The 11,818-nt window shown below is 41.1% G+C and overlaps 1 protein-coding gene across 1 annotated transcript; it reads left to right on the plus strand.

Moving 5' to 3' along the window:
* Nucleotides 1–4,979: 4,979 nt before the first annotated feature.
* On the plus strand, nt 4,980–6,193 carry FUT7 (fucosyltransferase 7; the record flags this gene model as incomplete). Its single annotated transcript, XM_082264218.1, has 1 exon — nt 4,980–6,193. The coding sequence occupies one exon, from the start codon at nt 4,980–4,982 to the stop codon at nt 6,018–6,020; it is 1,041 nt and encodes a 346-aa protein (XP_082120344.1). The 3' UTR covers nt 6,021–6,193.
* Between the last annotated feature and the right edge of the window lie 5,625 nt (nt 6,194–11,818).

Genomic DNA, 11,818 nt, shown 5'->3' on the forward strand with positions numbered 1-11,818 from the left:
ATTGGAAAATTGGGAAAGCATCTTATCACACTGACCTTAATGTGGCCAGATTCTTTAAGGGCAGAGGAGAGATCTAAAGACCTAACAGATCCCAATTTTTCCCAAAAAAAAAAATACATGTCACTACCTATTGCTATCATAGGGGATGTTTACGAAGGATTTACAAAAATGATAAAAAAAAAAAAAAAAAAAAAAATGAAAGGGCAAAATAAATGATAAAAAAAAAAAAAAAAATGAAAGCATCCCTGACCCCCCCCCCCCCCCTCGTGTCTGCGTGTAAAGGCGAACTCAACGCATCGGTTTTGTGTCATATGCAAACAGCAGTTGCACCATGCATGTGAGGTACCACCTCGAACGTCAGATTGAGGGCAGTATTTCTTGCAGTAGACCTCCTCTGTAAATCTAAAGTGATAACCTGTAAAGGCTTTAAAATGTATGTAGTTTATCACCGCTGCACGGGCGTGCGCAATTTTAAAGCATGTCATGTGTGGTATTTATGTACTCGGCATAAGATTTTTTATTTTTCTAAACATTTGGGCAATATAGTGCGTTTTTGTGCATTAGAATTCAAAAAAGGTTTTTTTCCCAAAAAAAAAAAAATAATCTCTGCACAAATACTGTGGGAACAAAAAAAAAATTGTTGAGTTCATGGAATATTTTATATTTTGCCACAAGTTTCGGGATAATTACACTTTTGTCACTAAATTATATATTGCTCACACATGCCATGGGTAAATGTGGAATAACACCCCGAAATACATTCTGGTGCAGGGATACCCCATGTGTGAGACTTTTTGGGAGCCTAGCCATGTACAGGACCCCGAAAACCAATCACCACCTTCAGGCTTTCTAAGGGCGTAGATTGCGCATTTTACTTCCTCTCTACCTATTACAGTTTCAGAGGCTTGGAAATGTCAGGATAGCACAACCCCCCCCCCCCCAAAATGACCCCATTTTGGAAATTAGACACCCCAAGCTATTTGCTGAGAGGCATGTTAAGTCCATGGAATATTTTATATTTTGCCACAAGTTTCGGGAAAATTACAAAACTTTTTTTTTTTTTTTGCGCAAAGTTGTCATTTAAATGATATATTGTTAACACATGCAATGGCTGTATGTAAAATGACACCCCAAAATACATTCTGCTGCTTCTCCTGAGTACAGGGATACCCCATGTGTGAGACTTTTTGCCAGTCTAGACGCCTTCAGGCTTTCTAAGGGTAAAAGTAGACACCCCAAGGTATTTGCTAAGAGGCATGGTGAGTATTTTGCAGCTCTCAATTGTTTTGGAAAATGAAGAAAGAACAAATATTTTTTTTTTCCTTTTTTCAATTTTCAAAACTTTGACAAAAGGTGAGTGCTGTAAAATACTCAACATGCCTCTCAGCAAATAGCTTGGGGTGTCTACTTTCCGTAAAGGGATAAGTTGGGGGGGTTTGCGCTGTCTTGGCATTTCATGGCCTCCGAAACTGTGATAGGTAGTGAGGAGTGAAATCAACAATTTACGCCCTTAGAAAGCCTGAAGGAAGTGATTTGTTTTCGGGGTCCTGTACGCAGCTAGACTGCCAAAAGTCTCACACATGGGGTATCTCCTTACTCAGAAGAAGCAGCAGAATGTATTTTGGGGTGTAATTTCACATATATCCATGCCATGTGTGAGCAATATAGCATTTAAGTGACAACTTTGTGTAAAAAAAAAATAAAAGAAAATTGTCATATTCCTGAAACTTGTGGCAAAATATAAAATATTCCATGGACTCAACTTGCCTCTCAGAAAATACCTCAGGGTATCTACTTCCCAAAAAGGGGTCATTTAGGGGGGTTTTGTACTATCTTGCCATTTCATGGCCTCCAAAACTGTGATAAGTAGTGAGGAGTGAAATCGACAATTTACGCCCTTAGAAAGCCTGAAGCCAGTGATTGGTTTTCGGTATCCCCAGACTCAGGAGAAGCAGCAGAATGTATTTTGGGGTGTAATTCCACATATATCCATGGCATGTGTGAGAAATATAACATTTCAGTGATACTTTTGTGTACATTTATTTATTTTTGTCATTTTTCAATCACTTGTGACAAAAAAATGTAATATTCAGTGGGCTCAATTCCTTGGGGTGTCTACTTTCTAAAAAAGGGGTAATGGGGGGGGGGGGTTGTACTGCCCTGCCATTTTAGGACCTCAAGAGATGAGATAGGCAGTTATAAACTAAAAGCTGCGTAAATTCAAGTAAATGTACCATAGTTTGTAGACGCAAACCAATAAATATACAATTTTTTTAACCCGAGACATGTCACTGAATACATTTTGGCCTAAATGTATCACAAAAATTGAGTTTATTGGATTTTTTTTTATAACAAAAAGTAGAAAATATAATTTTTTAATAAAAAAATTGGTCATTTTTTCATTTGTATTGCAAAAAATAAAAATCTCAGTGGTGATCAAATACCACCAAAAGAAAGCTCTATTTGGGGGGGAAAAAAGGATGAAAATTTAGTTTTGGTACAGTGTTGCATGACTGCGCAATTTCCAGTTAAAACAATGCAGTGCCAAATTGCAAAAAGTGCTCTGGTCAGGAAAGGGGTAAAACCTTCCAGAGCTGAAGTGGTTAATCTCCTCAGCTAGGACACCGATAGCAAAGAACATCTGGCGGAGGTTCTAAATCTTCCCCACTCTCTACAAAATTAATAAAGAGTGAGCATTGGTTGGGTTGAGCTGTACATATTAGGGTTCAGAAGAACCATTTTTATTTCCTATGATCATCGGTGCCATCTAAAGGCCTTAATGCAGTTTTTTTGTCCCAACTGACAGTGCCATCTTAAGAGCCTTATAGGCCCCTGGGCAATGCAGTGCACTGGGGCCCCCTGTGGAGCAGCGATAGCCCGGCGGCCAATGGGAGGGGTGCCTGGAGGAAGAGGGCGACTGTAATGTGTATATAGTCTATATACACATTACAGGGAACACTATATACTACAAGAGAGTACAACTACTACCTGGAGGATATACCTTACTATATACATATTACAGGGACCGATATATACTACAAGAGACAACTACCTGGAGTATATACCTTACTATATACATATTACAGGGAACACTATATACTACAAGAGTCTCTTGTAGTATATAGGATTCCCTGTAATATGTATATAGTAAGGTATATACTCCAGGTAGTTGTCTCTTGTCTTGTAGTATATATTGGTCCCTGTAATATGTATATAGTAAGGTATATATCCTCTCCAGGTAGTAGTTGTACTCTCTTGTAGTATATAGTGGTCCCTGTAATATGTATATAGACTATATACACATTACAGGGAACACTATATACTACAAGAGAGTACAACTACCTGGAGTATATACCTTACTATATGCATATTACAGGGACCAATATATACTACAAGAGAGTACAACTACCTGGAGTATATACCTTACTAACTATATACATATTACAGGGACCAATATATACTACAAGAGCCTCTTGTAGTATATAGTGTTCCATGTAATATGTATATAGTTAGTAAGGTATATAATATACTCCAGGTAGTTGTCTCTTGTCTTGTAGTATATATTGGTCCCTGTAATATGTATATAGTAAGGTATATATCCTCCAGGTAGTAGTTGTACTCTCTTGTAGTATATAGTGTTCCCTGTAATATGTATATAGACTATATACACATTACAGGTAACACTATACTACAAGAGAGTACAACTAATTACCTGGAGGATAATATATACCTTACTATATACATATAGGCCAGGGACCAATATATAGTAGGTAGTATATCCTCCAGCCAGGACAGGTAGTAGTTGTCTGACTGTCTCTTGTGTCACTCACTGTCACATCGATTAGATCCCATCATCATACATTGCCATCATTATCACTTCACATCATGCCATGAGAATTGAGAATGAGTTAAAAAAAACTGGCAGGCTGTGGCAGTCTGGCAGACTTACCTTACCTTACACGGCTGCACATGGCATGGGAGGAGGTGGAAGGAGGCGGAGCCAGTCTTCTTCTAGGGTCGACTCGACGGACGGAGCCGGAGTAGAGGAGAGTGAGGAGGAGAGCCGACGAGGAGGAGGATCCTCCTCCGAGTCCTCTGCTGCGGCGGAGGCGCTGTGCATCCTGGGTCTGCTCTGCTGCTCACGTCACTGGTTGCTAGATGCCATTCGGGCTGGCCTTAGCAACCAGTGTGTGCAGTGCAGACTCGAGCCACCCACGGCCGCCGCCGGACTCCGGACCGGAGGGGAGGAAGCAACAGGGGGGGGGGGGGGGCTGGACGCCCGGCGGACAACGGAACGGGGGGGGGGGCCCTAGACCACCAGGGAGTGGGACATCACATGCCATCAATCCATCGATCCATGGGGCCCCTTGGCAAGTGGGGCCCCCGGGCAACCGCCGGGTATGCCCAGTGGAAAAGACGGCCCTGCCAGCTGAGGTATTTCAGGAAAATACTGCATTATGTAGTGACATGGCACTAACAATCCTAGAAAATAATCAGGATTACACAAAATACAGCTTTGTAGCATTTTCCTTTGTATAACCGAAGCTGAAGAAGGTCATTCATAAATGTGCCTTCTCTTTGTCCCAAGGCACCAACTCTAAATTATTTTGTAAAAAGCCTACATGCTCAGGCACGACCCTTTTACAATTAATATATTTGAAGAATTTTGGAGGGGTTTGTCTTACTCTCTTTTGCAGTCTGTCATTCATTTTGAACTTCAGTCTGTAGAATCCGAACTCCAGGTCTGCATACTAGTTTCAGGTAAGCGACTCAGAAAGCACTAACCCGGCAACTGCCTTTTTTACTAGTCACTTGGCCATCATGCTGATCAGTCATTTTTGAGTGGTTGGCTCAAGAAAAAGCCAGCAAATGAAGATATCTCCGATGTGGGCATTTAAAATATTCTGCTGTTATATAAATGGTCAGTTACTATACTGAGTTGTCTAATAAAGATCTTCTCTCTCCACAGCAACACCATAATGGTGTTACCCAAAATGCATGGTCTACGAAATTGGATGGCTCTAGGCAGCATCTTTGTGCTGTTAGGTCTAGGATGGAATATACAATCTGTACTTTTTACTTCTGGTTCTGAACAAGCCATGACTACCTCACAGGATGTTTACACCACAGTACTGATTTGGCACTGGCCTTTCCACCATCCCCTTAACATCTCAGGAGATGTTTGCCTAGATCTTTATAACATCAAAAACTGCAGATTGACAGATAATAGGGACACGCTGAACCTTAGTGATGTGGTGGTCTTTCACCATAGGGAATTAAATAATAAAGGCTCTTGTATGCCCACTGACCCAAGGAACCCTGCACAAATGTGGATTTGGGCAAATCTAGAGTCTCCATCCCACACCAAGAACCTTGGCAAATGGAACAACATGTTCAACTGGACGTTGACCTACCGAGAGGATTCAGACATTTTCGTACCTTATGGGCAGTTGGTTCCCAAATTAAACATGCACTTTAATACCTCTGCTAAGACGGGCCTGTTAACCTGGGCTGTTAGTAATTATCACAAGACTCAAAAACGGGTGCAATTCTTCAAGGAGTTTTCAAAATACCTCAATGTGGATGTGTACGGAAAAGCCAGTAAAAAGCCTCTGTGTTCATCGTGCCTTATTCCCACCATATCCCGTTACTACTTCTACCTCGCCTTGGAGAATTCAGTCCATAAAGACTACATCACAGAGAAACTTTGGAAAAACTCCTTCCTAGCTGGGGCGGTCCCTGTAGTGCTTGGCCCACCACGAGAAAACTATGAGAAATTCATACCTGCAGACTCTTTTATTCATGTCTCTGACTTTGCGTCAGCCAAAGATCTAGCTGAATTTTTAAAGACCATCAAGACAGAGCATTATGAACAATACTTCCGCTGGCAGCAGGAGTATGGTGTAAAGATATACAATGATTGGAGGGAGAGATTTTGTATGATCTGTTCCAGATATCCTCATCTGCCCAAGGATAAAGTCTATTCTAATTTAGAAGGCTGGTTTATGGGCAACATTTAAGGGAGGCTGGTAACCTTCGAAGTCTGCTCAGATCACCAACAGAAGAAGTTATGTCAATGAAAATGTACTGTTCATAGCAACTCACCTCCTTTAGGTAATGTAAGACAGGATCTGATTGGTTGCTAAAGTGGTACTAAAGCCTAAATGTGTTTTACCCTAATGCATTCTCTGTGTTAAAGTAGAACACTCTGTCAATCAACATTGACTATTTTTAATCCTTATGCTGCTAGCATTAGTAAATTAATAGGAATGTATATCATATTTACTTGTTTTGAACTTTTTTCTTTTTTTAATTTCTTTAGTTACTTTTGTTTTTCTGGTCTAGGCAAATTATGTCATACAGCTCAGGAGTCTTCAGGAGGGGTTCTATTATCTAAGCATGCCCTCCTGGCCTGCATGCCAGAGCTAAGGGCAGATGGATTTTATGGAGTATATGTTACACGAATCACCTGCCCTTACTCAAAACTGCTAGGGAGGTATTTTTTAGGGTGATTTCTCAGAAAAATAAAGCATAGAGGAGTTTGCTTTGAAAATTAAAATTGAATTAAACAACATGTTTGGTTTGTGGTGCTCAGATACAGTGTAGTTCCGCTTTAAAGTGAAAAAATATGCCAAAACCTGTCCTACCCCCCCCTCCCTTTTATCCCTAAACGTTTATCTAGCTCCATGTCACCACTCCAGTGCTGTCTCTGGCTCCAGCACTACTACTTTCACTTCCTGCTTTCACAGGAGAAACTGAGGGCTGTGCTGCCGTCAGTCAAACTTCTGTGAGGAAGGAGTGGGGGTGTGGCTTACAGGCACTATGATTCAATGGATGCACACAACCAGGCTCTGGACCCAAGAGGATTATGTACGCATGGGTGCCTCCTTAGAAGCAAAGAAGGGAGGAGCCAACAGTGCTGGCTGGGACTGACAGACAACAAGGAAAGCAAACTTTCTGTGCAATATTGTACAGACCATGTAAGGATAAATTTTTTTTTATTAAAAAAAAAAGCCTTTAGTATCCCTTTTTGGGCTGCCAGCTGTGACGCCACATGCAGCCAGGGCCGGTGCTTCCACTAGGCAAACTAGGCAGCCGCCAAGGGCGCATTGCCACCTAGGGGCGCAGCCAGGAGCCGGCACTCTCTCTCCATCATGAATTCTCCATCATGAATGATTATTGTGAGCTGAGGCGATGGGCGGAGGTGGGGGGGAAGAAGGGACAGCGGAAGATGCCAAGTGTCTTGGGCAGTGGTGGAACTACCAGGCCCTGGCTTTCCACCACTGTTAGAGGTGCCTCAAAAGGCAAGAAGGGAGCCCCCCAGAGTGCTCCTCTTCAGGTGGAGCTGAGCGGCAAGTGACTCTCTGCACTGAGCTGGTGGGCAGCCGTTTATTTCCCTGGGTCGGTATTAAGCAGGGAGCGGAGGAGAGCTGCACCTGAGCCAGAGCTCAGCACTGGAGGGTGGAACCTTTACTGGGGCAGAAGCGACGAGGCACCAGAATGGTCTGAGGAGGTTGGTGATGAAGGACGTGTGGAGCTCTCTGACTGCTGCTTTTCCCTCCACCAGGAGCCACCGCGTTTAACAGGGGTTCGGGGTCACCAGGTGTGCCATGAGGAATTGGGGTCTCTGTGTGTGCCATGGGGAATTGGGGTCCCCAGGTGTGACACGGAGGAACATCAGGATCTGACATAGAGGTACATTGGGGTCAGTGGGTATGACAGCATGACATGGAGTAATATTGGGGTCCTAGGGTGTGACATGGAAAAATATCAAAGTCCCTGGGTGTGACATGGAGGGACATCAGGGTCCCCAGATGTGAAATGGAGGAATATGGGGGTCACTGGGTATGACAGCCTAACATGGAGGAACCATCAGATCAGGGTCACATAGAGGAGTTTTTAACCCCTTCCCTTTTTTGCGGGGGGGGGGGGCGCAAGTAGCTGGTCTTGCCTAGGGCATAAAATAGTCTAGCACCGGCCCTGCATGCAGCACAGCCAGATGCCCACACGAAGGCTAGCGAAAATGACCTTGGCACTGGATCCCTGGTTAGGTAAATGTCCTGTTATTAAAAGTCAGCAGCTAAAGTATTTGAAGCTGCGGACTTTTAACTTTTTTTTTCCAGAGTCAACAACCTCTTTAAAAAATCCATCCACAGGAAACCAAAATGGCGCACCAAACCAACTGCTGAGAGTTCAAAACAAAATATTTAATTTCCTCATATTGTATACGCCAACACATATCAGGGGTTCTCACAAATACCCCTTTGTCAGAGCTAGAGGATTATCGAAGAGTTTGAAATCAAAATAAAAAATGATTGTGCGTCAAAATCACAAATTTAAATAAAAATATTTTACATACATAGATTTGTGATTTGGAAATAAATAATTTTTCTGGAATCCTAACAATGGGTGTAGTGCTTCTTTTCCTGTGGAGGTATTTATTGCCCATGTGTGCCCCAGTTGGGTTCATTCACCTTCTCATAGAAATACAGAAGAGTGCTAGGAAAAGGAATTCTTTGAGTTTTCCCTTTTTTATTCTTTATTATTATTTTTTTACCTGGAAGTACGGTGAACTCTACTTGCTTTGTTAACCAAACTGGGACAGAAAGTGATAGAAACTCCAAACTGGCAGTGAAGTAAAGGGAGATCTTCCAGTGGGGACATCTATTCTGGTGATAAGTGTGTCAGAGAGGATTTCCTTCACTTTGGAGAAATGTACCGTATTTTCCGGCGTATAAGACGACTGGGCGTATTAGACGACCCCCCTAATTTTCATCAACCGGTAATACTTATACTTAGGTTACCTTGGAGATATTATACTCGGCGTATAAGACGACCCCCCATTTTTGGGGGATTTTTTTGAGCTTCAAAAGTAGTCTTATACGCCAGAAAATACAGTACTTACTTCTTCCTATTTTTCGACAACTGGAAGTAAGAGGAACAATCCATAATGTGACTCAGACATAAAAAGTCTTTTAACCATTCCTTTTCTATCCAAACCCAAAAGCTTTTGGCTGGCAAACACTTTTAGTTCAATCTTATTTTATTGAAGGCAGAAGATTTTACAAAACAGGAATATAGTAAGAACAGGAGATAAACAGATATAGCGATAAACCGGGTATACAACAGCATGACATCTGGGAACCACTGCAGGTGTCAATGTAAAGTTATTGACACCCCCAGATCAGTTCGCAGGGAGAACTGTGAAATGGTACAGGAATAGGATCTCATGGGTGTGAACACCCATGAGATCCCATTCCAGTGCACCATTTTGGTCTTAATGTGATGCGAATCAGCCATCTAAACTGCATGGCTGAATTTGCATCGCACAGACATCATATGTGATCTGCACAGCAATGTGGTGCAAATCACATGCAATGTCTGTGTTGGCACCAGTGTGAAACCAGCCTAAAATGCAGAAATTAGGACCAATTAGCAGCACAATAAAATAAAAAAAAAACACAATGTTTACATGCTATGGATTTATGTGTGTGTACAGGCGCGCGTGTCTGTTTTTAGTACAAATTTCTGTTTGACATCACATTTTTTAGATCCAAAAGTATCAACGCACAATACCTTCATCACTTCCACCCCAATTTCCGAAATCTCACCTAAAAGCAACATAAAACAAAGCCAAACTGCCGTTGATTGATTAGATCGGACCACATAATCAGAAAGTCAAATCCAACAGCCAAAGCAAATACTAACTCGCTTAAAGTGAAACTCTGCTGTTTTTTTTTTTTTTTATTCCAATCGATGATATATTTCCATATGTGCTGCCCCATGTTTCTATGATTGTATCCTCCCACTATTGACTGTATGTAGAATGATCAATATGTTTAGCATCAAACATTAAGAAGGTCTGTGAATATAATATATAATATAATATTTATAATATTATCAGTCTGAGCAGACTAGAAGGATTGCATTGAAATACTGTATAAAACACTGTGCACCTTTTATTGTGCAGCACTACTAAGAAGGAAGCAGAGTTTGCATATGTAATTAACACACATTGCTGCCCCCATGTATATGTATCATTGTGCTTCTTGGAACAAACCTTTCAGTGTTTTTGTAACATACCATAATAACCTAAAATGCAGATCCTTGGCTCCTCTATATTCCCTGTGTTAGACTGACATTAGATCTGATTAGACAGAGGGTTGACTTTCCCTCTCCCAGTTAGCAAGGAATTACAGTTTACTGTTATCTAGATAAATTCAGGTATTTAGGTATTAATGAAAATACATTTAAAGTGTATAGCAAAACTTTTTTTTCTTTTTTTTTTTTTTTAGCTTTGGAGAGGATATAGAAGGATTAAAACCCCTGTGTATTTTTTTTTCTGTGTCCTGATAGGGAGATTTACCTTCACTTTCTTGCCCAGCGATGAAACAGGAAGTTAAAGAAAATCTCTACAAAGTGAGAAATATTCCCCTCTAAGATAGCGGTCACAGGAATGGTGTAAAGTTCCCCTGCCTGATGCCCTTTCAGCTCTAAAATGCCGTCATCATTTCCTTCCTTGGTGACAACACTCAACTAGAAAAGACGAATCTCCCCAGTGGGGACAAGAACAAAAATGAAAGTGATAGGGGGGATCCTTCTACGCTCTATCCAAAACTAAGAAAAAATAATGTTTTGGATGCACATTCTTTCTTTCTACCATTATTATTTTTTAAAATACTTTTGGGCCCCATGCATACAGGTTGTTTGCCCAGCTCTCCTAAGCACCTTTCTTCCTGGCAGCAGCATTTGACGCTTGTAAATGCATGGAACATGTTTAGCCGGATTTAGGTGCATCAAGTGCTTTGGCGTTAAATTATTTTATTGGCCAGAATAATAAGTTATTCTGGCCATTGAAATTAATTAACGCTTAAGCGTTTGATGCACCTAGCATTAACGCGTGTTTACGCTCCTCATACGTTTTTTTTTTTTTTTTTTTGCTGCTGGCAGTGTTTTTTTTTCTGCCTCTAAATGCTTTTTTTGTGCATAGACACATAGGCTAACATGGAGGGGTGTTTAGAAAAAAAAAAAAAAAAAAAACACCGGACGCCCCAAAAAGCAATGTTGTTAAAGCTCAGTGTGCATGAGGCCCGATTGTTAAGTTGTATTTTTATGCCTTATGTCATTACTTTAATCTACTACATGTTAACATTAGGTCTATATAAAGTATTTATAATCATTGACTATTTAAATCGACTACATCCATACAAACTCTGTAACTGCTTTCATTATTACTGGCATGTGAAATCTGCACTTACTACTATATATCTCCTTATTTACATTTCATATGCTCATATTTGATTTAGGGATTAGGTCAGCCATGGACGGTTCGATCCTCGGCCAGTTCAGCAGGAACAAATCAATATTCAAATCATGTATGGGCAGGCTGAATGTACCAAGTTGATTGATCGATCAACTTGAGCACAGACAGCCTGATGGATTTTACATACGATTATTGCTAGCAGCTGGTATAGCCGCTAGCAATAATCGTCTTCTCCCGGCAGGGATGGCTTCGCCCGCTCTCCCTGCCAGGAGAATACATTGGCTTGGCGGGAGGGATTCTCGTGGGTTGCAGGAAAGAAATTTGCTTTGTGTATGACCTGTTTTAAATCAAGCAAAAGTGTAATTTCAGTTTTTGGTAGATGCAAAGTTGCCTGCTGCTCAACTTATAGTATTTATCAGTATTTGTCCTTTGACCTGGAAATCTCAGTACAGTATACAGAATTAGAATATATTATATATATCTATATATATTTTTATGTTAATTATATACACACACTATTTTACCAAAGTATTGGGATGCCGCCCTGTGTATATA

This window comes from Pelophylax lessonae, assembly GCF_965119305.1.
Source record: "Pelophylax lessonae genome assembly, chromosome: 7".
In the NCBI taxonomy this organism is placed as follows: domain Eukaryota; kingdom Metazoa; phylum Chordata; class Amphibia; order Anura; family Ranidae; genus Pelophylax; species Pelophylax lessonae.